Source organism: Heptranchias perlo, chromosome 12, assembly GCF_035084215.1.
Source record: "Heptranchias perlo isolate sHepPer1 chromosome 12, sHepPer1.hap1, whole genome shotgun sequence".
Classification (NCBI taxonomy): domain Eukaryota; kingdom Metazoa; phylum Chordata; class Chondrichthyes; order Hexanchiformes; family Hexanchidae; genus Heptranchias; species Heptranchias perlo.
In genome coordinates, this window is record NC_090336.1 from 3044006 (window position 1) to 3070122 (window position 26117).

A 26117-nucleotide genomic window follows, 5' to 3' on the forward strand; every position below is an offset into this window, starting at 1 on the left:
AAATTAAATCGCCTGTACGGCAACGTGCGCAGCATCTGAAATAAAACGGGTAATAATTTGTAGCGTGGAGCCAGATGCAGTAGAGATAACAGAAGCAGGGCTTAATAAAATAAACAGGACTGGCAGTTAAATATTGCAGGATATAATGTATTTAGAAAGGATAAGGAAGGAAGAAGATATTAATTAGAAATAACAATGGCAGCAGAAAAAAAGGGACAACCAACCTTAAGATAGAAACAGAATCTATGTGGATTGAGACAAAGGATCAGAAGGGATCGATCAGGTTAATAGGGATGTTCTACAGAAATATGAAGACAAATCTATAAAATGAGTAAAAAAACATCGAATAATAATCATGGGAGATTTCAACTACCCTCAAATAAACTGGCAAGAAGAGGTAGGAAAAGGGGAATGGGGTTTTTACAGTGTGTACAGGACTCCTTTCATACCGAGTATGTGAGAAGCCCAACAAGAGAGGAATCACTGCTGGATCTAATAATGGGAAATGACCCAGAGCAGATAAGAGAAGTAAGCATGGGGGAACATCTAGGCAATAGCGATCATAATATAATAAGGTTTAAGATAATGATTGAGAAAGACATAAGTAAGAGAAAGATCAAAGTAATAAATTGGAAAAAAACTAATTATGCAGGGATGAGAATGGAACTAGGGAAGGTAAACTGGACAGACAGAGAGGTAGAACAGCAGTGGGAAATATTTTAAAAGGTGATCAATAGAGTTCAGGAGAAATACATTCCGCTAAAAAATAACTATCCAATAATGGAACACTATAGATAAAAAAAAGAGATAAAATTGAAACTAAAGAAAAAGGCATTCTCTAAGTATATAGACAATAAAGGGGAGGATGATGAAAGGGAATATGAAGAGGTTAGGAAAGAAGTCAAAAAAACAATTAGAAAAGCAAAGAGGAACTACGAGATTAAATTATCATGGAATATAAAAAGAAATAAAGTATTCTACAAACACATAAATAACAAAGAAAAATCAGAATAGAGATCGGGCCATTAAGAGATGATAAACTCACAGGAAATGGCAGAAATATTGACTTGCCTCAGTATTTACCAGGGAGACTAACAGAGTAGGCAGGACATTAGAAGAAGAGATTGAAAAAGATATAACAACATTTAAGATAGAAAGGGGGAAGAGAATTGAAAAACTAATCAACGTACAAAGGATAAAACCCCTGGTCCAGATGGTTTGCATCTGTGCATATTAAAAGAAGTTAGGGAGGAGATAGCAGAGGCACGATTAGATATATATATAAATTCACTAGAAATGGGAATAGTGTCAGAGGACTGGCGGACAGTTAATGTTATTCCTATATTTAAAAAAGGAGACAGAACAAGTCCAGGGAAATATAGACCAGTGAGCATAATGTCAGTGACAGGAAAGATAATGGAATCTTTACTCAAAGATGTAATTAAAAAAATCTAGAAACTGAAAATATAATAAAGAGCAGTCAGCACAGATTTAAAAAGGGAAGGTCGTGCCTGATCATCCTTATTAAATTTATTGAAGAAGTAACAGAAAGAGTAGACAAGGGTAATGTAGTAGATGTCATATTCTTGGATTTTCAAAAAGCCTTCGATAAGACATTGTAGACTCATGACTGAGGTCAGAGCATGTGGAGTCAGGGGACAGGTAGCAGAATGGATAGCAAACTGGCTACAAAACACAAAACAGAGAGTTGGGGTTAAAGATAGTTACTCAGACTGGCAAAAGTGGGAAGTGGTGTTCCACAGGGATCGATGCTGGGACCACTGTTGTTCACAATTTACATTAACGATTTGGACTCGGGAATCGGAAGTACAATTTCAAAATTTTCGGATGACACCAAATTGGGGGGTGTAGTTATTACTGAGGAAGAATGTGACGAGTAACAAGAAAATATTAATAAACTTGCAGAATGGGCATGTAATTGATAAATGAATTTCAATATAGACAAGTGTGAGGTGGTACATTTTGGTAGGAAGGTTAAGGAGGCCTCATACTGCTTGGATAATAAGAGTCTAAATGGGATAGAGGAGCAAAGTGATCTGGGGGTACAGATACACAAATCACTAAAAGTAGCGACACAGGTTAATAAGGCCATAAAAAAGTAAACAAAGCACAGGTTCATTTCTAAAGGGATAGAATTGAAAAGCAGAAAAGTATTGTGCACAGTTCTGGTCTTCAGATTATAAAAAGGATATAGAGGCTTTGGAGAGGATGCAAAAAAGATTTACTAGGATGATACCAGAACTGAGAGGATACACTTATCAGCAAAGACTGATCAGGCTGGGGCTCTTTTATCTAGAAAAGAGAAGGCTGAGGGGTGACCTGATAGAGGTCTTTAAGATTATGAAAGGGTTTGATAGGGTAGACGTAGAGAAAATTTTTCCATCTGTGGGGATGCCAAAACTAGGGGCCATAAATATAAGATAGTCACTAATAAATCCAATAGGGAATTCAGGAGAAACTTCTTTATCCAGAGAGTGGTGAGACTGTGGAGTTGAGGAAAAGTTGAGGTGAATAGCATAGATGCACTTAAGGGGAAGCTCGATAAACACATGAGGGAGAAAGGAATAGAAGGATATGATGATAGGGTTCGATGAAGTAGGGAGGGAGGAGCATAAACACAGGCATGGACCTGTTGGGCTGAATGGCCTGTTTCTGTGCTGTACATTCTATGTAATTCTATGTAACATTATTGGGTAGGACCATGCCACTGGACAGGAGTGTTAACCCCATCATTGCTGACATGTTTTAAGATGATAGTTGGTACATCACTCCATCTACCAGTCTCAGCTCCCTACTTGTGCTACTCTTCAGCCAGATGCTAGTGGCCATGTGGGAGTGTCATAGATTTGTCCTGAACTTTAATCTCATACTTTCCTGCAGGGAACACCTTATTTGTACTCAGTGCCTTTTCCTGACAACCTCGCTATGACTGGGAATTCACTAAGTGGGGAATTCAAGGTGCAAACCCATTCTGGGCAATACACCAGGCTGTGCACAGGCCCACCCAGATATCCCTGACGTTCCATCCAGCATTTCTCCTCCTCTAGCTCTTACGTTACACTAATAGGCCTTCAAAATGCTTGGCTGCTGATCTGTCACTTGTTACCCGACATGATTCCTTTCGGTAGTCAGTTATTTAGTAAATGCAGCACCAATTGTTCCACACAGGTCTTTCCATAGCGGTCGCCAACTCAACTAACTCCCAATTTATTTCCAACTCAACTAACTCCCAATTTATTTCCAACTCAACTAACTCCCAATTTATTTCCAACTCAACTAACTCCCAATTTATTTCCAACTCAACTAACTCCCAATTTATTTCCAACTCAACTAACTCCCAATTTATTTCCAACTCAACTAACTCCCAATTTATTTCCAACTCAACTAACTCCCAATTTATTTCCAACTCAACTAACTCCCAATTTATTTCCAACTCAACTAACTCCCAATTTATTTCCCATCACTGTTGGTCCAATTGCACCATCATCAACAACAACGTAGGCATTTGTAGCACCTTTTAAATGTCGCAAAGCATCCCGAGGTACTTCATAAGGGAGAAGGGAAAGCGATTACCAAGCAGGAATTAGGAGAAGAGTTAGGGGAAATTATTGAAACTGCAGTGAAAGAGACAGTGCAGCAGTAACTGGGATGCATCCGTTTTTCAGGCTTAAAATGGGTGTAAATCATACCAATTTAGCAATGGGATGGCCTGCGCCCAATCTGCGCAGATTAGGCTCACTGCTAAATTCGGGGCGTCTTTTATTTTGGCGTCCCGGGCGGATGCTTAAAACTGGCGTTAGGCCCATTAAATATTAAATTAGGGGCCTAATGCCGGTTGAAGGACCCCATTGGTCGCCACTGAGCAAGGTAGGCGTCAGATGTCCACCGCTTTCAACCAAAGGTGAGTTACATTTTTTTTTCCTTAATAAAATTGTTGCTGTGGACCCAGGAGGAGCAGGAGTCACGATGCCCCCGCCCCCCCACACTCCCGGGACTCACCTGAGAACCTCTGCTAGCGAGGCAGACGAGCCAACATTGATCTCTTGACTCGGGCAAGCTGCCTGTGGAGACGTGACCAGTGCCAGCAGCTCACGCCTAGCCCAGTGGCTCCAAATTTCCTCACCTTCCACTCCACCACTGCAGATACAGTGAGGTGCGATTTCTGGCTGCTGCAAAGCTCCATCCCAATTCCTGGAGTCAACTCATTTTAGTAACGATGGGTAGGCAGAGATCGTGCTCCTGTCTGCTGCAGGTAATTGACGCTGGGCGGGGGGAGAGGGGGGCGCGGGGGAGGCCGAGGGAAGCTCTAACCATTGTATGGTTTATAATCCAGCAGCAGTTTAAAGGAGCCAAATTTCACTGCTCAGAGAAATTCCAGTGGGAAAGAGAAACACGGACTGCTTGATTTATCATGACCATTTTTTAAACTTAAAAAAATAAAATGATTGCAAGATACATACAGAAATTATCATTTGAGGATAGAATACATTTAAAAAGGGAAAGGAAGAGGAAGCAGGCAGCCATCTCATCTCAAATCAAGACGAGAGTTTCCAGTCTATTCTCAGAACTGCCAATTCCACTGGATTTAACACAGGAACTATAAAGAAATGTCAGGAAGATCACTGCTAGCACCCGGCAGCCAGTTTCTCTTAAAGACTCTCCTGGGGCAGATGTGGCAGCAGATTCAGACTGTGGGGAAGAAGCCGGTGAGGTTGGTGGGTTAAGCCGCGTGGAGTTACCTCTGGCAGTGACAGCTGACACATGGGATGGCAGTTCAATGCTGCAAGAAGTTTAATAACCTGACAAGGACATTCCCTCCCAGTTTCCCCGAAAGCGTCATACTACCACGCGTGTCAGCCCGCTCCTCACCCTCGCGATGTTGCTGAGCTGCAGCAGAAGCAGGCAGCGTACACCATGGCTCTCTCACACCGTCACCTGATATGGACCTCCCTTCACTAGCCTCATGCACAGGCAAACCCCTTCAAATGCCCACCTCAGATATCCACGTTTCTAAAAGGCAAGCGATCTGCTCCATCAGATTACTGCCCAGGCGGTGAAGAGAAAAAAATCTACCCCAGTGTTGGACGCTTGCACCGGAACCTGCGTAGAACAACCTCTGCTGAGTTATTCGGACAAATTCACAGGTCCTCCAGCTGCAGTCAGAAGCCCCTCTGGGTGGGAGCATGGGTCAGAAGGAATGCTCCAATTCTCCGATCAGCACTCCACGCTCAATGCCTGCGAGCGAGGGATATCCACCACTGTGAATCTACTCTCTTGGCTCTTTGTGAAGCCTGCACGGATTGCCATTTTCTCGCTCTTCCTCAGCCATTTAACTGGATTCCCCTTCCCACTGGGACCATCTACATTAAACACTCACCCAGCCGAGGAGTCGAAGGATCCCCTTTCAAAGTCCTTTGCTGCATTGACACTTTGCAGTTCACAGCTGCTCTGCATTGAATATGGAAAATAAAACTCATGCCGCCTCACCCCTTGCCTGTCTCCAGCTGGTCTCTGCCCCTGCCCCTGCCCTGCTAGATGAGTTGCTTCCTGTGGATCCCTCCCTCCCTCCCTCCCTCCACAATGTGCCTCTCTCAGTGGTGATACTATGAAATCTTCCCCTTCCTTAAACTCAAAGACTGACCTGAAGTAAAATATTTTTTTTCATTAGCTGTGGATTGCAGTTGAGAGTCAAATACTAAAGTATATACTGAGCTCTTCATTCCTGACATTATCAAGCAAATATCTGCTATTTTTCCTCGTGTTTGTTGACCTAATTTTTGGAGATGTGGATTTTCTCAGAGCAGTGCTGAAATGGACAAATGAGCTAGCACTTTCTACCAATATTGTGCCACTGTTTATTCCAGTGTTAAATTATTGAAGACAGGAATATCACTCCCAAAGACAATACGGTGGATTTTCAACTTACTACCCTGGGTGTAGAATAAGTGTGGCAAATCGTGCCTGTTATAGAAACCGTGCGGTTTTCATCTAATTGAAATCAATGGAAATGAAAATTGTGCGGTTTCCGTAATGTCCGGGGATCAGGTTGAAAATCCAGCCCATTGTTTGTATTAAACAGCAGCAGTTGGGTTTTATTTTACCAGTTTCTGCAGAGTGCCGAGATTTTTGCTCCAGGACGGCAGATGGCCCCATTCCAAGTGCAGGGACATTCGTTTAGAGGTACACACAGTCCCTTGTTGGAAATGTCATCAAAAACAGTACCTGTGGCAAAATAAAGCAGTGAGTACGTGCTCTGACTGAAGAATTACATACTATTGAATAGCTGCTCATATCTGCACGTCTTCACTCCAAGCCCATTATTGCCTCAATCCCAGGGAGCCAAATCTTTTGCACAGTGTAAGGAAGATGATACAGTGATTATCCTTATCACTTACAATAACATATACCCTAGACAAACCAGGGGATGAAATCAAAACCCCTCAGACTCCTTTAAAACATAAGTAGCAGTGTAAGTGATGTGGGTCTCACCAACAAAGCAATTAGTGGAGTCTTAGTCATGATTTCAGCTCGTGCAGCGAATATAAATTAGTTTTTCTGAAGCTTTTCTTTCATCCCTAACCCTCTGTCGTGGAAGATGAAGAGCTCCTTTTAACAGGAGCAATAACACTCCAATATCATCTGCAATAAAACCTCATTAAAATTCAAACTATTAATGAGTCCATGGAAAGACGTGGTCCCTCGTGATTTCAATAACTTTCTGTTCTTCGCCACCCAATGCTGCTCCGCGGTCACCTGAGGGTAAATAAACGCTGACGAGCCTTCTCTGTCACGGGCTGGGAATTTCTTCAGAGGAGCTCCTGCTCCGTCACCAAAACTTTGCAGGAAGTGTGGCGGAAACCCAGTCGATGTGTGTAAACGGGGATGTTCAGCCGCAGGTCGGGTGGACTGATGGAGGCAGAGCGGGAGCACCTCTGAGGAAATTCCCGGAATGGTGTTTAAATCCTGCTGGTTTATTAAAACACTCCTTACTCACATTGGGCCAAGTTGTGATGAAGGGTCCCACCCCGAACATTAACCTCACCTTCTTTTGCAGGCATTGATGGACCATTTCATTTTGGATTTCCAGAGCATGCAGTTTTTCCCCCTTTCTCTCTATTTCCTGACTAAGACCGTACTGTTGACTTGAGGAAGTGAGTTTACCTTCTGGGCAGAAGCAGCCATATGTGCCATGAGTATCGCAGGTCGAGCGTAAGTTGGAACATGTAGGAAAGCAGGGTGACCCGGACTCCATGTACATCAGGTTCGTTGGGCATTTACGTGGAGCTAAAATAAACAGAGCTGTGTCACAATCCTGTGGAATGAGAATATATTCTGCAGGTCGAAGTTACTGGAGCAATTTCGGCACCTGAGTTTTAAGCCTTTGGAAATCTTTCAGAGGGAGTGATGGTATCTTTAGAAATCTTTCAGAGGGAGTGATGGTATCTTTGGAAACCTTTCAGAGGGAGTGATGGTATCTTTAGAAATCTTTCAGAGGGAGTGATCGTATCTTTAGAAATTTTTCAGAGGGAGTGATGGTATCTTTAGAAATCTTTCAGAGGGAGTGATGTTATCTTTAGAAATCTTTCAGAGGGAGTGATGGTATCTTTGGAAATCTTTCAGAGGGAGTGATGGTATCTTTAGAAATCTTTCAGAGGGAGTGATGGTATCTTTAGAAATCTTTCAGAGGGAGTGATGGTATCTTTAGAAATCTTTCAGAGGGAGTGATCGTATCTTTAGAAATCTTTCGGAGGGAGTGATGGTATCTTTAGAAATCTTTCAGAGGGAGTGATGGTATCTTTGGAAACCTTTCAGAGGGAGTGATGGTATCTTTGGAAACCTTTCAGAGGGAGTGATGGTATCTTTAGAAACCTTTCAGAGGGAGTGATGGTATCTTTGGAAATCTTTCAGAGGGAGTGATGGTATCTTTAGAAATCTTTCAGAGGGAGTGATGGTATCTTTAGAAACCTTTCAGAGGGAGTGATGGTATCTTTAGAAACCTTTCAGAGGGAGTGATGGTATCTTTAGAAACCTTTCAGAGGGAGTGATGGTATCTTTAGAAACCTTTCAGGGGGAGTGATGGTATCTTTAGAAATCTTTCAGAGGGAGTGATGGTATCTTTAGAAATCTTTCAGAGGGAGTGATGGTATCTTCAGAAATCTTTCAGAGTGAGTGATGTTATCTTTGGAAATCTTTCAGAGGGAGTGATGGTATGTTTGGAAATCTTTCAGAGGGAGTGATGGTATCTCTGAAATGCACTAATTGTGGTTATTTTGCACGTAGCAACATCTCAAGAACACTAATGAGATGAATAACTGATTAATCGGTTTCTGGTGGTGTTGATGAAACGAGGGCTGTTTGTCTGGACACCTCCCTGCTCTTGCTTTAAATAGTGCCAATGGGATCATTAGTGTCCAGCAGAACATGCAGATGGGGGCTTGGTTTCACATCTTATCCCAAGAACAACGCAGCACTCCCTCTGGAGTGATCGCCTGGATTGTGCGTAGCTGTCCCTGAGATGGGGCTTTGAAACCCCACCTTCTGACACGGAGGTGAGTGTGCTACCAAATGAGCCATGTAGCACATTTTACTAATTATTGATGATTTCTGTGATTTTATTTCAATTACTCCATTAAGTGTTTGTACATTTAAATTATGCAGCTGTGTGCTGGGGATAGGAAATCCTGCTGATCCCCAATGCACATGGCAAAATTGCAAGCAGTGTGTACAGAGTTTCTGATGTACTCTGTCGGTGGGTGAAGTTCTTTCTCACTCTTCCATGCTCTGAAAATTGCCCCCTACAGTTTCAGGGTTGCGGTGATGTAAAAACCCAAATTGCCTTTATTTTGAGGGATCTCATCTCAACCTCTTCAATTTATATCCACTGTATAAATTCCAATAGATAAAGTCCCCGCCCATTCATTCCCATCGGGTAGAAATCCAAAGAACAAATCCCCTTCCCGTTCACTACTATTGCTTAGAAATCCAATGGACATAACACCTTAGTAACCATTTCCAACAATGGTAACAGCAACAGCAAAAATAGCAACACCAACAGTAGCAATAGAAACAGCAAAATAGCAAAGCAACAACAAGAAAATACAATAACAGCAACAATAGCAACATCAGCACCAACAACAGCAACAGTATTAATAGTAACAGCAATAGCATCAACAGAAACAGTAACAACAGCGCCAACAGCAGCAGTATCAATGAGAGCAACAGTATTAATAGTAACAACAATAGCATCAACAGAAACAGTAACAACAGCGCCAACAGCAGCAGTATCAATGAGAGCAACAGTATTAATAGTAACAACAATAGCATCAACAGAAACAGTAACAACAGCGCCAACAGCAGCAATATCAATGAGAGCAACAGTATTAATAGTAACAACAATAGCATCAACAAAACCACTAACAACAGCGCCAACAGCAGCAGTATCAATGAGAGCAACAGTATTAATAGTAACAACAATAGCATCAACAGAAACAGTGAAAACACCGCCAACAGCAGCAGTATCAATGAGAGCAACAGTATTAATAGTAACAACAATAGCATCAACAGAAACAGTAACAACAGCAGTATCAACAAGAGCAACAGTATTAATAGTAACAACAATAACATCAACAGAACCAGTAACAACAGCGCCAACAGCAGCAGTATCAATGAGAGCAACAGTATTAATAGTAACAACAATAGCATCAACAGAAACAGTGAAAACAGCGCCAACAGCAGCAGTATCAATGAGAGCAACAGTATTAATAGTAACAACAATAGCATCAACAGAAACAGTGAAAACACCGCCAACAGCAGCAGTATCAATGAGAGCAACAGTATTAATAGTAACAACAATAGCATCAACAGAAACAGTAACAACAGCGCCAACAGCAGCAGTATCAACAAGAGCAACAGTATTAATAGTAACAACAATAGCATCAACAGAACCAGTAACAACAGCGCCAACAGCAGCAGTATCAATGAGAGCAACAGTATTAATAGTAACAACAATAGCATCAACAGAAACAGTGAAAACACCGCCAACAGCAGCAGTATCAATGAGAGCAACAGTATTAATAGTAACAACAATAGCATCAACAGAACCAGTAACAACAGCGCCAACAGCAGCAGTATCAATGAGAGCAACAGTATTAATAGTAACAACAATAGCATCAACAGAAACAGTGAAAACAGCGCCAACAGCAGCAGTATCAATGAGAGCAACAGTATTAATAGTAACAACAATAGCATCAACAGAAACAGTGAAAACAGCGCCAACAGCAGCAGTATCAATGAGAGCAACAGCAACTGTATCGTAGCAACAGTATCAAGAGAACAGAAGTAAGAACAAGAATAGCAGTAAAAACAACAGCTTCATCAACAGCAGCATTCGCAATAGGAACAACAACTTATATTGACGAGGCGCTCCTTATTGTGGAACGAAACCTCAGAGCGCTTTACAGGGAGAAGAAAATAAACAACGAGAGCAAAAGGAAAAGAATGGAGAAGGAAAAGAAGGAAAAGGAAATGAACCCATTCTGGTTAGCTGGCTGATAAAAACAACAGTTACCATATTCCTTGCTCTTACAGTGGGTTTGCAGGTCAAGGTGACTTCAGGTTTATTTCCAGATAATACAACTTTTTTTTCATAAAAACCTGGACTGAGTTCAACCACAATAGAAATCTTTCAAGGTTAATGGAGTTTGCATCGGTGACCTTTTAAGGCTCTTTCTGATACTGAGCAGAGAACAATGAAATTGCTTTCATAAACTGGGCTCGTTCTGTTTTTCATTACTTTTTAACGATCTTTACCTACAGTATATTGATTTAAGAATTTGTTTGAAAGTATGTGTGATTATACATGTGATTGATTAAAAACAATAAATCATATTGTGACTGATGGTTGGTATAATGGGACAGACACTATTATGACTTCTGATTGTTACTATAGAACTGAGATTGTTTTATCCCTGATGGTGGGATAAAACAAATATCTGTATTTATATAGCACCTTTAATGTAGAAAAACAGCCAGAGTGCTTCACAGAGGTGTAGTCAAACAAAGGGAATGCCAAGTCAATTATGTAAAATCTGTGACCTCTGATTACTGACCCACTGGCCAGAGGAAATAGTTTCTCCTTACTTGCTCCAACAAAACCGCTCATAATTTTTAATACCTCTATCAGGTCTCCCCTTAACCTTCTCTGCTCTAAGGAGAACAATCCCAGCTTCTCCAATCTCTCCACATAGCTGGAGTCCCTCATCCCTGGTATCATCCTGGTAAACCACCTCTGTGCCCTCTCCATGGCCTTGACATCCTCCTGAAAGTGTTGCGCCCAGAATACTCATTGGAGTTCAGAAGAATGAGAGGCGATCTTATTGAAACATATAAGATTGTGAAGGGGCTTGATCGGGTGGATGCGGTAAGGATGTTCCCAAGGATGGGTGAAACTAGAACTAGGGGGCATAATCTTAGAATAAGGGGCTGCTCTTTCAAAACTGAGATGAGGAGAAACTTCTTCACTCAGAGGGTAGTAGGTCTGTGGAATTTGCTGCCCCAGGAAGCTGTGGAAGCTACGTCATTAAATAAATTTAAAACAGAAATAGACAGTTTCCGAGAAGTAAAGGGAATTAGGGGTTACGGGGAGCGGGCAGGAAATTGGACATGAATTTAGATTTGAGGTTAGGATCAGATCAGCCATGATCTTATTGAATGGCGGAGCAGGCTCGAGGGGCCGATTGGCCTACTCCTGCTCCTATTTCTTATGTTCTTATGTAATTGTACACAATACTCCAGGTGAGGCCTAACCGATGATTTGTAAAGATTTAGCATGACTTCCTTGTTTTTGTACTCAGTGCCCCTATATACAAAGCCAAATATCCCATATGCTTTCTTAACCAGCTTATCAACTTGTCCTGCCATCTTCAAAGATTTGTGAGTATGTACCTCCAGGTCCTTCTGCTCTTGCAACCCCCTCAAACTAGTACCATTTAGATTATATTGCCTCTCCATGTTGTTCCTCCCAAAGTGCATCACTTCATACATATCCTCATTAAATTGCACCTGCCATGTGTCTGCCCATTTCACCAGTGTGTCCATGTCCTCCTGAAGTTTGCTACTATCCCTCTCACCATTTACTATGTTCTCAAGTTTTGTATCATCCGCAAACTTCAAAATTGTACTCTCGATACCCAAGTCCAGGTCATTTCTATATCACAATAGAACAAAAGACCTGGTCAAAGAGGTGGATTATAAGGAGGAGGTGGAGAGGCAGACGGGTTTATGCGGGGTCAGTACCTATCAAATCAGTGATGGGACAGAGGCAGTCCATGGATTAGTAACCCATCGGTGACGAGACATGAGGGATTTTATGGGTCAGTACCTATCAGTGATGAGACAGGAGGAACTCCATGAGTCAGTGCCTGTCTATGATGAATGGGAGGAACTCTGTGAGTCAGTAACGTTCTGCCATGAATGGGAGTAAATCTGTGGGTCAGTAATGATCTGCCATGAATGGGAGGAACTCTGTGAGTCAGTAATGATCTGCCATGAATGGGAGGAACTCTGTGAGTCAGTAACGTTCTGCCATGAATGGGAGTAACTCTGTGGGTCAGTAATGATCTGCCATGAATGGGAGGAACTCTGTGAGTCAGTAACGTTCTGCCATGAATGGGAGGAACTCTGTGGGTCAGTAATGATCTGCCATGAATGGGAGTAACTCTGTGGGTCAGTAATGATCTGCCATGAATGGGAGGAACTCTGTGAGTCAGTAACGTTCTGCCATGAATGGGAGTAACTCTGTGAGTCAGTAATGATCTGCCATGAATGGGAGGAACTCTGTGGGTCAGTAATGATCTGCCATGAATGGGAGGAACTCAGTGGGTCAGTAATGATCTGCCATGAATGGGAGGAACTCAGTGGGTCAGTAATGATCTGCCATGAATGGGAGTAACTCTGTGAGTCAGTAATGATCTGCCATGAATGGGAGGAACTCTGTGAGTCAGTAACGTTCTGCCATGAATGGGAGGAACTCAGTGGGTCAGTAATGATCTGCCATGAATGGGAGGAACTCAGTGGGTCAGTAATGATCTGCCATGAATGGGAGTAACTCTGTGAGTCAGTAATGATCTGCCATTAATGGGAGGAACTCTGTGAGTCAGTAATGATCTGCCATGAATGGGAGGAACTCTGTGGGTCAGTAATGATCTGCCATGAATGGGAGGAACTCAGTGGGTCAGTAATGATCTGCCATTAATGGGAGGGACTCTGTGGGTCAATGATGGGACAAGAAGAACTCTATAGGAATGTGCCTGTCAATATTAGTACAGACAGGAATACTAATCATAGGATGAAAAATGATGCCAAGGACACATGAGAACAGTCAGATTTTGTCAATGGTCTACATATCAGCAAAGTGTGAAGAAAAATAGAAATAAGCTTAGAGCTATTTGCTATTGGAACTTACGACAGAGATGGTCATTTCTCCAGTTTTGGACAGGCTGCAGTAATCTTGAACACTCCCTTGCGTATTCTGAGAAAGTGTCACAAGCACAGCTTGTATCATATTTCTTGGGGCAGTTGGACAGGTCCTGGAGACAGCGTTTAATATAACTTGATTCCGGCACTGTGCATTCTGGTGCCACTTTACCCATCAATGAAGTGCAGAAAGCTCGCTAAAAATAAAATGCACAGAATCATTCATTGCTGCTGTTAGTCTTTTCTCCAATGTAATCAAGTGCTTAAATTACACTTATTTCACAGAAAGGTAAAACTGTTCCCCAGTCTATACTCGGGTACACATTGGGAACCTTGCAATGCATAGCTCACTCTCCGAATCAAGTCTTTAAGAACATAGGAAAAGTCAGAATGACAATTGGCCATTTGACCTATTGAGCTCATCCCCGATCATTAAATCTCTCTTTTCAGCATCTTATGGTTTTTAAATCATTTAGTCTCATATATTTTGGAGTAAAAAAAATGGATTGTGACAGTAAAGATAGCAGTTTAACTTATGTGTACATTTAATATTATACTTTGGTGTAATAATCGGAGCTTGTCTTATTTATAACATTTAATTTTACACTATGTATCTTTTAGTACCCTTCATTGGAGTAAAATGGGACTTTACCTTATCTCCATTTATACATAGCATATACTTTGGAATAATACTGGCAAATTATCCTATCTGATCCTTTTAATATGTGCAATAGAGTAATAATGGGAGTTTATCTCATCTATACTATTTAATATCATACAATGGAGTAATAATGGGAGTTTATCTCATCTATACTATTTAATATCATACAATGGAGTAATAATGGGAGTTTATCTCATCTATACTATTTAATATCATACAATGGAGTAATAATGGGAGTTTATCTCATCTATACTATTTAATATCATACAATGGAGTAATAATGGGAGTTTATCTCATCTATACTATTTAATATCATACAATGGAGTAATAATGGGAGTTTATCTCATCTATACTATTTAATATCATACAATGGAGTAATAATGGGAGTTTATCTCATCTATACTATTTAATATCATACAATGGAGTAATAATGGGAGTTTATCTCATCTATACTATTTAATATCATACAATGGAGTAATAATGGGAGTTTATCTCATCTATACTATTTAATATCATACAATGGAGTAATAATGGGAATTTACCTAGACGTATTATTTAGAATCACGTATTCCCCCTTAAATATCTTCTTTGTCGACAGTATAGGTTAAAGAGGAAGAAAACTCCAGGGAAAGGAACCTCGGCCTCAAGCACTCGTCCATTCTGTAGAAGAACTGACTCCGGGGAATTCCAATCGACTTCCTTTCAAAAACAGCTGTGTTCCTACCAGGGAAGAGACTCCCAAGTAGGTTCCTCACCCTCCCCGCCAGGCCGCTCCAGCGATACCACAGACAGGCAGCAATTTGATTCTACTCAATGATTGTCAAAGCCTAATGGTGTAAAGCTTCCTCCCCTGTCCTTACACTACTTGTCCCTGGAGTCAGAACTGGCACCAACTCCAGGTTTATACGACAACTTTACCGTTCCTGTGAAGTAGAGATTGACTTGCAGCAATGCTGAAGTTGCAGTATAAGTGCACTCTCAAACTCTTGACATCTCATTATCAATTTGATTTCTCTAAGCTGCATCCTTCAAAGGTCGGTGTTATTCTTGTTATGGTATGGTGACTACTGCTGCACACAGTACTCCAGTGTCTTACACAGTAACGATATTAATTGTTCTGATTTGTATTCTAACCCCATACTCATGGAATCCGGTAACTTGGTTGTGTTTTTTTTTTACGGCAGTCGCGCAGTAAGCTGATGGTTTGATGTTTCTACAATGTCCCCCAAGTCTCTTACCTGAGCAGTATGTCTCTTCCATTTAACATGGTTTTGTCTCCTTGCTTCCATACATTTGTCTACATTGAACTGCATTTGCCAATTACAGGCCATGGGTCTTATAAGAGCCAAATCTTCTGAACCCAATTGCATTGTTAATCATTAAATGATCAGCCTCCAATTTTAACTTTATCTGCAGTATATTCTGAAATGTCTGTTGTGTGGAAAAAAAGCACCATTCTTCGTCTTCAAATCCACAGACAGCCTGCTGTGAGTGTATCACTATAGCCATAAAACACCTGAATCCAGTCCCCACCACTTCCACTGTCACAGGCAGCCGCCTAACCATTTTCCATTACCATAAGAGTCAATTACAAAGGGGCCACTTTTAACATATCAAGAACGCCATCTCTTTCAGGCAGTTTGATAAGTATTTACCCCGGACTGACCGATTTCAGCCAAGGTCAGCTTCAATTAGCTGTTTACACACTGTTACTCCCTTCGATTGGACTGACCGATTTAAAAGGCAGTGCTGATTTCAGCCAAGGCCAGGTCTTCGAGCAGCTTCAATCAGCTGTTCGCATCGTGTTAAAGTGCGATTACCTCAGTGATGAGATTCTGGGTGCGACTGCAAACAAGTAGGAGAGGCAGTTGCTAAACACAGTTCCCGTGTTTTTCAAAAAATATGTTGGTTACTTATTTTTCGGTTTTACAGTCCATCGCATAGCTTAGGGTTAGCTGCCACATGTACACTAACAACATCCAGCTCGACCCCTCCACCACCTCTCTCGAACTCTCCAGGGTCAGGACTTTCAGGAGTGAAGTTAGGAAACACTTCTACACACAAAGGGTGGTAGAATTTTGGAACTCTCTTCCGCAAACGGCAGCTGATGCTAGATTGATTGTTAATTATGAATCTGAGATTGAGAGATTTTTGTTAACCAAAGGTATTAAGGGATACGGGGCTTTGGGGGGTATATGGAGTTAGGTCACAGATCAGCCATGATCTCATTGAATGGCAGAACAGGCTCGAGGAGCTGAATGGCCTATTTCTGTTCCTATGTTCCTAACTGTTCCTGTGCAGACCTCCTGAATTGAAACCACCAAAATTGCAAAGAATCTAAAAGTTATTTCTAACCTTTAGACTGCAGACCGATCCAAGAAAACGGTACTTGCCTTGGACTGGTTAGTTTTGTTTGTTTTAGCTCATAGATTGTGGCAGTAAAACAAACACTAATATTGCTAATCAAGTAATAATCTGAATTGTATACTAAAACAACCTTAAGGAACAATCACGGTCAATCTCAGGTGTTCTTTGAAAGAGCACTATGTACCAGCAGTGCACAGAGGGAGAACGAGGGTAAATAAACTTGTTTCCAAAGACGAAGGGTCATCGACCTGAAACGTTAACTCTGTTTCTTTCTCCACAGATGCTGCCTGACTTGCTGAACTTCTCCAGCATTTTCTGTTTTTATCCCACAAACAAAAATGAGATAATGACCAGATAATCTGTTTTTAGTGATGTTGGTTGAGGGATAAATATTGGTCAGGAGAAATCCCCTATTCTTCTTTGAAAGAGTGCCGTGGAATCTTTTACGTCCACCTAAGAGGGCAGACCGGGTCTCAGTTTAATGTCTCATCCCAAAGACGGCACTCCCTCAGTACTGCACTGGAGCCTCAGCCTAGATTTTGTGCTCAAGTCTCTGGAGTGGAGCTCGAACTCACAAACTTTAGACTCAGGCGAGGGTGAACCAAGGGTGATGGGTGAAAAATGATTTCCTCATCCTATCTCACTGTAGCACATATCACTCAGTGAGGCTTGGTCGATCATTCAGTCTCTGCCTCCTCTCACCAGAAGTCGAAAGCCCTTTATGTGTGGTGTGATAATGATGACTGATTGCTGTACACCTAAAGTTAATCCATGGAATAGAGGAAGCTTTTTTTCATAGATTGCAAACCCACTGAAATTAATAGCATTGAAAATTATATTTGACGATGAGACACAACTGGCAGTTAATGGAAGTAAGTGAGCCCGAAAGGGTCTGTGACTTTTACATGAAAGTCCTGAGAGAACAAACCAAGTTAGTCATTCATTCAGTGTGTCTTATACAACAACATCTTGCATTTATATAGCGCCTTTAACGTAGTAAAACGTCCCAAGGGACTTCACAGGAACAAAATTTCACACCGAGCCACTTAAGGAGGTATTAGGACAGATGCTTGGTCAAAGAGGTAGGTTTTAAGGAGTGTCTTAAAGGAGACGAGAGAGGCGGAGGGGTTTTTGGGAGGGATTTCCAGAGCTTCGGGCTCTGTACAAGTAATATTTTTAATCCAAAGTGGGGGAAGTCGAATCACCAACAAGAAGACTTGGCAAGCTAAGGATGTGAAAGACTCACGTGGTTTGGAAACTGCTCCTCTTCACTCTCATTCTCCATGTGTATGCAATTTTCCAACGGATCATCCAATTTATGGAGAGAAGCAAAGTGGACTGGGCTAATCCTGTGACCTAAACAAAGACCACAGATTGCGTCAGGCGTGGTGCTGGTGACTTGTTCAACATGACTTCAACATTATGGCTAGATGTTCGTAGTTCCAAAAGATTTCCAGCTGCCTTCCTCACAGAAAATATTAGCGTCGCCAGTTTTTTCCCCAGAGGGTGAGATTCTATTGTATTCCTCTTTCCCTTTACCTTGTCCCTCGCTACCTCAGTACCAATCCCAGCCAAGGACGTGAGTGCAAGACTGATTCCAAGCTTCTCGTCAGTGTCAACCTAAAACCTCATGCCATAAGAAAGTGAGCAAGTCAGACTTGTCGGGGAGGGGTAGAGGGGAGGAGAGGTTCACACATGCCTGTATCTTACCCAGCCACTCCCCGGGGAGGTGTGACTGAGATGAGCAATTCGCTGAGGGGGCTGGGGCTTCACAGCTTCAAGCCACATCCATCTGTTGAGAGGGATGATGTGCTGGGTGCCAAACACACTGCATCACCACAAAACCCTTCCAAAAGGACCTCTATATTAGTCAAATAACGTAACCACGGGCAAATATGATTTAGTGCACTTTTGTAGGTGTGATAGTACTAAGGGACATTGATATAAGACTAAATATAAGGAATTTAGGACTGAATGCAGAAGAAACTGTTTTTTTTTACCCAAAGAGGCTGGAATTCACTATCAGAGTTAACGACTGAAGCGGAGACCATGCCAACATTTAAGAATAGGTTAGATAGGTGGTTGAAGGAAAGTGGAATAAGGGATGTGGGAACAGGGGGGGCACATGGGATGAGGACGAGTGCTCATGTGGTGCATCCTCATCAACACTGGGAGATTGGGCCAACTGGCCTGTTTCCGTGTTGTATGCAATCACACAGACCGATTCTGCTCCACTTTTCAAATTCTTAAAAATGGTGACTTTTAGGCTCGTCCAGTCAGACTTCTGATCAAACACTGCTGTTAAAAATTGCCTCAGTTACCTTCTCTCCTCCCCTCTGATCTCTGAACAGCACACCCGCAGGAAAGAGGCAAGAGTTCTACATTAGACACCCAGAACAGGTCCGATGGTGTCACCTGAGCAGGCAAACCTGTCGTGAGCTGGATTGTGGGCCCGAAGGCAAGTTTTAAAGTTTTATTTTAGATTTCCTTATGGGGCAGGAGGGGCAGGAGGAGCTTGGGCCTCACTTGTGCAGGGCTACCCCACTCCGATCAGAGGGGGTCAGAGACATTCCCCTCCTCCCGATCATGGTCAGAAACTTAACCACCCACCCGATCGTGGTCAGAGACTCCCCCTCCCCCTCCCGATCGTGGTCAGAGACTCCCCCTCCCCCTCCGATCGTGGTCAGAGACTCTCCCCCTCCCCCTCCCGATCGTGGTCAGAGACTGCCCCTCCCCCTCCGATCGTGGTCAGAGACTCCCCCCCCTCCCCCTCCGATCGTGGTCAGAGACTCCCCCCCCCCCTCCCCCTCCCGATCGTGGTCAGAGACTCCCCCTCCCCCTCCGATCGTGGTCAGAGACTCCCCCCCCCCTCCCCCTCCGATCGTGGTCAGAGACTCTCCCCCCCCCTCCCCCTCCGATCGTGGTCAGAGACTCCCCCCCCCCTCCCCCTCCGATCGTGGTCAGAGACTCTCCCCCTCCCCCTCCGATCGTGGTCAGAGACTCCCCCCCTCCCCCTCCGATCGTGGTCAGAGACTCCCCCCCCCTCCCCCTCCGATCGTGGTCAGAGACTCCCCCCCTCCCCCTCCGATCGTGGTCAGAGACTCCCCCCCTCCCCCTCCGATCGTGGTCAGAGACTCCCCCCCTCCCCCTCCGATCGTGGTCAGAGACTCCCCCCCTCCCCCCTCCCGATCGTGGTCAGAGACTCCCCCCCCCTCCCCCTCCGATCGTGGTCAGAGACTCCCCCCCACCCTCCCAATCGTGGTCAGAGACACACCCCCCTCCCCCGATCGTGGTCAGAGACAACCCGCCCCCCGATCGTGGTCAGAGACTCCCCCCCCTCTCCCGATCGTGGTCAGAGACCCCCCCCCGCCCCCGATCGTGGTCAGCGACTCTCCCCCGCCCCCGATCGTGGTCAGCGACTCCCCCCTCTCCCCCGCCCCCGATAGCGGTCAGCGACTCCCCCCTCTCCCCCCACCGATCGTGGTCAGAGATTTCGACCCCCCCACCCCCACCCCCCGAATCGCAGCCAGACCCCCTCTCTTCACCCAATCATGGCCAGAATCCCTCCCCTCCCCCGATCGCGGCCGGATCCTTCCCCCTCCCGCACAGGACCCCAGCTACGGCCTCCTGCTGCCAAATTCCCACTCCCCCTTGCCGGCCAGGTGGTCAATGTGGCCGGGTGCGGGCGGGGCTCTGGAAAGCTTTATTTAAATGAGGCCCTGCCGTTCTGATCGGCAGGGCCTCCACCTCCCTGACCTTGCCTGGTGTGTAGCTGTTACCGGGCTTCCTCGCTCCCTTCCAGCAACCCCCCCGCCCCACCTGTAAAAATCAAGGCCCGAGTATTGATCTTTCTCTTCAGTGAACAGAAAAGTCTGGAGAAACTGGTGTCCAATCCCTGGAAAAGCCTTTGCCCCATAAAGTTACCGTGCCCTGAAATGGAGGAGACAAACCTATCGCCAACTGTTTCATGCGGAATCCTTATTTGCACAATATCTGACCTGAGCCATCAGCATTCCGGCCCCCACCTTAACTTGAGGACAGACAGAAGAGGCGAGAAGGCTGCCCACCCACTCCCCACCCCGGCAGGCAGCATTTTAACTTCCTGATTTGGGGGGACAATCCCAACAGCTGAACTATGGCAGCGGTCGCTGAGCGGCCAATAGAGGTCAAGGGGTAAGTTTGAAAATTAAACGTTTCTATGGGAACCTTGTGGGCCGGGAGGAGCAGGAATTGCTCCCCCCTGCATCCAGCAAGGTGTCCTTCGACCTCCCCTGCCCAAGCCTCGTCTCTCCCTCCCACCGTCGGGATCAGCTGCCAACCCCCCCTCCCCACCGTCCCCAGCGCTGACTTTACGCCAAGGACCATTCCCTTGGGTCCCCAGCACCCTCGGGCTCCTGATCTGAGCCCGGCACCACTCCTGCCAGTTTTGGGCGGGCGACCGTCCTGCTTTATTCAACCAAGGCCCAGGAGTTAAAATGGGCCCGGGTTCTCATGCTGAGCCTCTGCAGGGGGTTCCCCCAGCCCTGCACTCCCGTCCACCCGGAACGCACCCTCAGTTAAAACCGGCCCCTGTGTGTTAATTGGAACACTGTCCCTTCACCTCTGGGACCTAGAGAGCAGCATTAAGTCAAATCCTTGCCCCTGGGAGCCTGGCGGCTGCATTAAGCAAATCTGCCCATGTGTCAGAACAGTTCTTTTTACCTTCGTGGATAAGCTCATTGTGCTCAGGAGATTTGTTGAAGTCCCCGCACAAGCCACAGGTTTTGTTTTTATATTTGTCTCCCAGCTCAACCTTGAAAGAGAAAAGAAAACACAAAGTTGTACATCTAAGTCAATAGATTAAAAATCTTACATTTGTGTGCACTTCCTCCCTCCAAAATCTCACGTCCTGCTGTCACATTTCCGTCACACTTTTGTGTCAGTTTCTCATAGTATTATTTCCTATGTCTACATTTATAATGATGTGGAGATGCCGGTGATGGACTGGGGTGGACAAATGTAAGGAATCTTACAACACCAGGTTATAGTCCAACAGAACACTATTGAGCTAATTTGATGGCCTTGATAACGGGCAGTTGGAAAGATTGTCTGTAATCACCAGGCATTGGTCTGTGACTATATATGCGGTGATTTTCAATGAATCTCGACACTCACCTGACGAAGGAGAAAGCCTCCGAAAGCTTGTGATTTTCAAATAAAACTGTTGGACTATAACCTGGTGTTGTAAGACTCCTTACATTTGTACATTTATAATGGGTATTGCCGATGTAAAGTTGTCACACTGCAACGATACCCTTCTGCCAGTGATGATGCTGTAACAGCTCACTTTTGCACCTCCCTGCTCATTGGCCTGTACTGCGGAGACCCTCCTATGCCCCAATCAAGGCTTATTTCTCTGCTTCCTGAATTGCTATAAACATTGCGATTTGACTATAAATAATATTAAATTGAAGAATATATGTAATTAATATATTGGAAATCTTTTGTCTGTGTCCACTTTGTGTCGGCTTTTTCCATTATAAATTGCTATGTTTATATTTATGGTGGAAGCTGTCCATGTCACCTCGTCACACTGTAATTACACCCTCCCCCCCAGTGAAGGAGCTGCAGTGCCAGCCAGTAGCAGGAGGGTGTAACGACAGCATGAGCAATTTACATTATCAATAAAGAAAGAACTTGCAGTTAAATTGAACCTTTTCATGACCTCAAAATGTCCCAAAGCACTTCACAGCCAATGAAGTGTACTCACTCTTGTAATGTAGGTACGTGGCAGCTAACCTGCACAGCAAGAGATGTTGGTTGAGGGGTAAATGTTGGCCAGGACAGCAGGAGAACTACCCTGCTCTTCTTCAAATAGCACCGTCAGATCTTCAAATAGCACCATCAGATCTTCAAATAGCACCATAAGATATTTTATGTCCACCTGAGAGGGCAGACGGGGCCTGAGTTTAACATCTCATTGAAAGGCAGCACCTCCGATAGTGCAGTTCTCCCTCAATATTGCACTGAAGTGACAACCTAGACGAGATGTTCTAATCTCCGGTGTGCATCTTGAACCCATGACTTTCTGACTTTGGGGTGAGAGTTGTACCACTGATCAAGGCTGACACTATGTGGACAAAGAAATGTTATAATGGTAATATAAAAATAAGCGCAGAATATCTGACCTCAAGATGGGGACTAAATTACATCTGCGCACCCTGGTCCAATTAATTCCTGACCTCTAACCCTGCTTCACCTGAAGACGGCACTTGATAATGACGACTCATTTGTAATGTCACGAGAGTATATACTATACTGACTGGTATCTCATTAAAAATCTTCATGCCTGCGCTCACTTCCTGTCTGCAGCACTTGACTTCCTGTTGTCACTGCTCAATTTTCTGGCTGCCAGCTTCTTTTTATAAAAAGACCTGTCGACCTAACTGCACCAGTCTGGAGTGCATCCCTTCCCACTGTCAGCATTATGGGTCTTGCAGTCACTCCTGCCAAGTGGTAGTTTGTTAGAGGCAGTGTTGTTTTAATGAAGGAAACGTGTGCCTATCTGGACCGGGCCTGGGGTATAGCCTTCCCATTTCTAACATCATGGGTCTTGGACAGCCAGCCTCTGGCTCCTTGCTCAACCTTCTGCTTCCTCACACTTCCGATGGAGCAACCCCTCTCACTCACAGCATCACGGGCTTCAGTGACCTTGGTTAATTTGCTCGGTGGAGTGTGAAAATGTCAGTGCGTCGCTCCCTGCGGCCACCACCTTAAACCTTGTCGCTATCTTTCCAGGGAATGGACAGAAGCCGTAGGGTAGGAAATGGAGTGGGAGTCATATTTGGAGGCAGTGTGCAAACCAGGGAGATGCAGCTGAAGGAAGAGAAAAAAAGTTTAGGTGGAGAAGATAGGATAGCACAGAGAGAAAAGCAGTGGTAGGTGGTAATTAATGATATTTTTTGGAAAGAAATATTTTTTTACAAGCACCATTAACTCCCATTGAAGCTAGGAGCACCGTGTGCTTGAAGTAAAAATAAGGATGATGTGGAGATGCCGGTGATGGACTGGGGTTGACAATTGTAAACAATTTTACAACACCAAGTTATAGTCCAGCAATTTTATTTTAAATTCACAAGCTTTCGGAGATTTTCTCCTTCCTCAGGCAAATGTTTCAGGATCTCCTTGAAGCCTACGCATTTATACATATTGAACAATACATGGTGTTTACAGACTGCCCCTGCAACTGCCCGTTGCCAAGGCAATCACCGTGTTCAGACAGAGAGGTGTCATCTGCAGAACCCCCGAATACACATTCAACAAAAAAACAAACAGGGAAAAAAAAACAGAGAGAAAAAAAAACACAGAGAGAGGCAGAAACATCCGGAAGGCAGAGAGAGCCAGCAAATGACCCATTATATTAAAAACAGATAACATTTGTTCGCTGGTGGGGTAACGTGTAGCGTGACATGAACCCAAGATCCCGGTTGAGGCCGTCCTCATGGGTGCGGAACTTGGCTATCAATTTCTGCTCGACGATTTTGCGTTGTCGTGTGTCTCGAAGGCCGCCTTGGAGTACGCTTACCCGAAGGTCGGTGGATGAATGTCCATGACTGCTGAAGTGTTCCCCGACTGGGAGGGAACCCTCCTGTTTGGCGATTGTTGCGCGGTGTCCGTTCATCCGTTGTCGCAGCGTCTGCATGGTCTCGCCAATGTACCATGCTCTGGGGCATCCTTTCCTGCAACGTATGAGGTAGACAACGTTGGCCGAGTCACAGGAGTATGAACCATGCACCTGGTGGGTGGTGTCATCTCGTGTGATGGTGGTATCTGTGTCGATGATCTGGCATGTCTTGCAGAGGTTACCGTGGCAGGGTTGTGTGGCGTCGTGGACGCTGTTCTCTCTGTGAGAACAGCGTCCACGACGCCACACAACCCTGCCACGGTAACCTCTGCAAGACATGCCAGATCATCGACACAGATACCACCATCACACGAGATGACACCACCCACCAGGTGCATGGTTCATACTCCTGTGACTCGGCCAACGTTGTCTACCTCATACGTTGCAGGAAAGGATGCCCCAGAGCATGGTACATTGGCGAGACCATGCAGACGCTGCGACAACGGATGAACGGACACCGCGCAACAATCGCCAAACAGGAGGGTTCCCTCCCAGTCGGGGAACACTTCAGCAGTCATGGACATTCATCCACCGACCTTCGGGTAAGCGTACTCCAAGGCGGCCTTCGAGACACACGACAACGCAAAATCGTCGAGCAGAAATTGATAGCCAAGTTCCGCACCCATGAGGACGGCCTCAACCGGGATCTTGGGTTCATGTCACGCTACACGTTACCCCACCAGCGAACAAATGTTATCTGTTTTTAATATAATGGGTCATTTGCTGGCTCTCTCTGCCTTCCGGATGTTTCTGCCTCTCTCTGTGTTTTTTTTTTTCTCTCTGTTTTTTTTTCCCTGTTTGTTTTTTTGTTGAATGTGTATTCGGGGGTTCTGCAGATGACACCTCTCTGTCTGAACACGGTGATTGCCTTGGCAACGGGCAGTTGCAGGGGCAGTCTGTAAACACCATGTATTGTTCAATATGTATAAATGCGTAGGCTTCAAGGAGATCCTGAAACATTTGCCTGAGGAAGGAGAAAATCTCCGAAAGCTTGTGAATTTAAAATAAAATTGCTGGACTATAACTTGGTGTTGTAAAATTGTTTACAATTAAAAATAAGGACTAACAGCTGAAAAACAAAGTAGACTAATAAATGCAAACAATGTGTCAGCAGAACACAATGCTCAGGAAACAGTAAACATTAGTTGGAGGTCTGTACACAAGGAGGCTGTAGGAGATCTGAAGACCTGTTTTCCTCCACTGTCCCTCCCTACATCGGACAGGATAGTGGTGGAGATGGTGGGGAACATCAAGCATTGAAGCCTACCATCACATCCACATCCTGGCCTTAATTTCCCTCCCTTCACAAATGCCAGTGTGTTGGCAGGACCCTCATTTCCAAACCATCTCCTTCCCATCTGCCAATCTTACTGCAGCTCTCCGGGACTGCCAGGTGAAGCCTGGCAGTAGTCCCCAGGGTGGTGGTGCCAAGGCCCTGAGTCCTTTGGTGAAGGGAGAGGGCCTTGTAGCAGCCTCCTCTCCCTCCATTTTATCCTAATCCCTCATCTGCTGATGACATTGGTGCTGCTCTGTCCTGCTCCTCTAAGTGGCCAATTGCCTCTTCTTGGAGCTGCAGCGATGATCCCACGACAGGACTTCCCTGGTTGGCAGTGACGTGCCCCCTCTGGGTGCCAAGGAGCCCAACCTACAAACTAAATGATCCCTGACCCAGGTAATTGTCGTGGTCATGGCAGGGTTGGCTTGGTGGGCAGAAGTCCCATCCTGCCCCTGCCGGAGTGGGATAAGGAAAACCCAGCCCAAAGTGTTTTGTGTGGAAGAACCAAAGAGAAGTCTGTACTGACTGTAAACAGATGCAGAGGCCAGATTATCTCGAAAGTACATGGTTGGCAAAGCAGCCAGTTTCAAAGCTGGTTTCATGATGTAAAGTAGGAGCTGGAAGTAATTAGGAACTCTAAAGGAGAGGAATCCATC

The 26117-nt window shown here is 44.6% G+C and overlaps 1 protein-coding gene across 1 annotated transcript in view; it reads right to left on the reverse strand.

The window, feature by feature from the left end:
* The window catches only part of LOC137328116 (mucin-6-like), a 553886-nt gene extending 531663 nt beyond the window's left edge, over positions 1 to 22223 (reverse strand). Inside the window, exons 1-6 of the mRNA XM_067994296.1 lie at positions 22179 to 22223; positions 21224 to 21314; positions 17769 to 17878; positions 13484 to 13691; positions 7183 to 7305; positions 6123 to 6243 (exon numbers count right to left, since the gene is read on the reverse strand). Coding sequence (XP_067850397.1) covers positions 6123 to 6243; positions 7183 to 7305; positions 13484 to 13691; positions 17769 to 17878; positions 21224 to 21314; positions 22179 to 22223 — 698 coding nt within the window. The remainder of the gene's footprint in view (positions 1 to 6122; positions 6244 to 7182; positions 7306 to 13483; positions 13692 to 17768; positions 17879 to 21223; positions 21315 to 22178) is intronic.
* Between the last annotated feature and the right edge of the window lie 3894 nt (positions 22224 to 26117).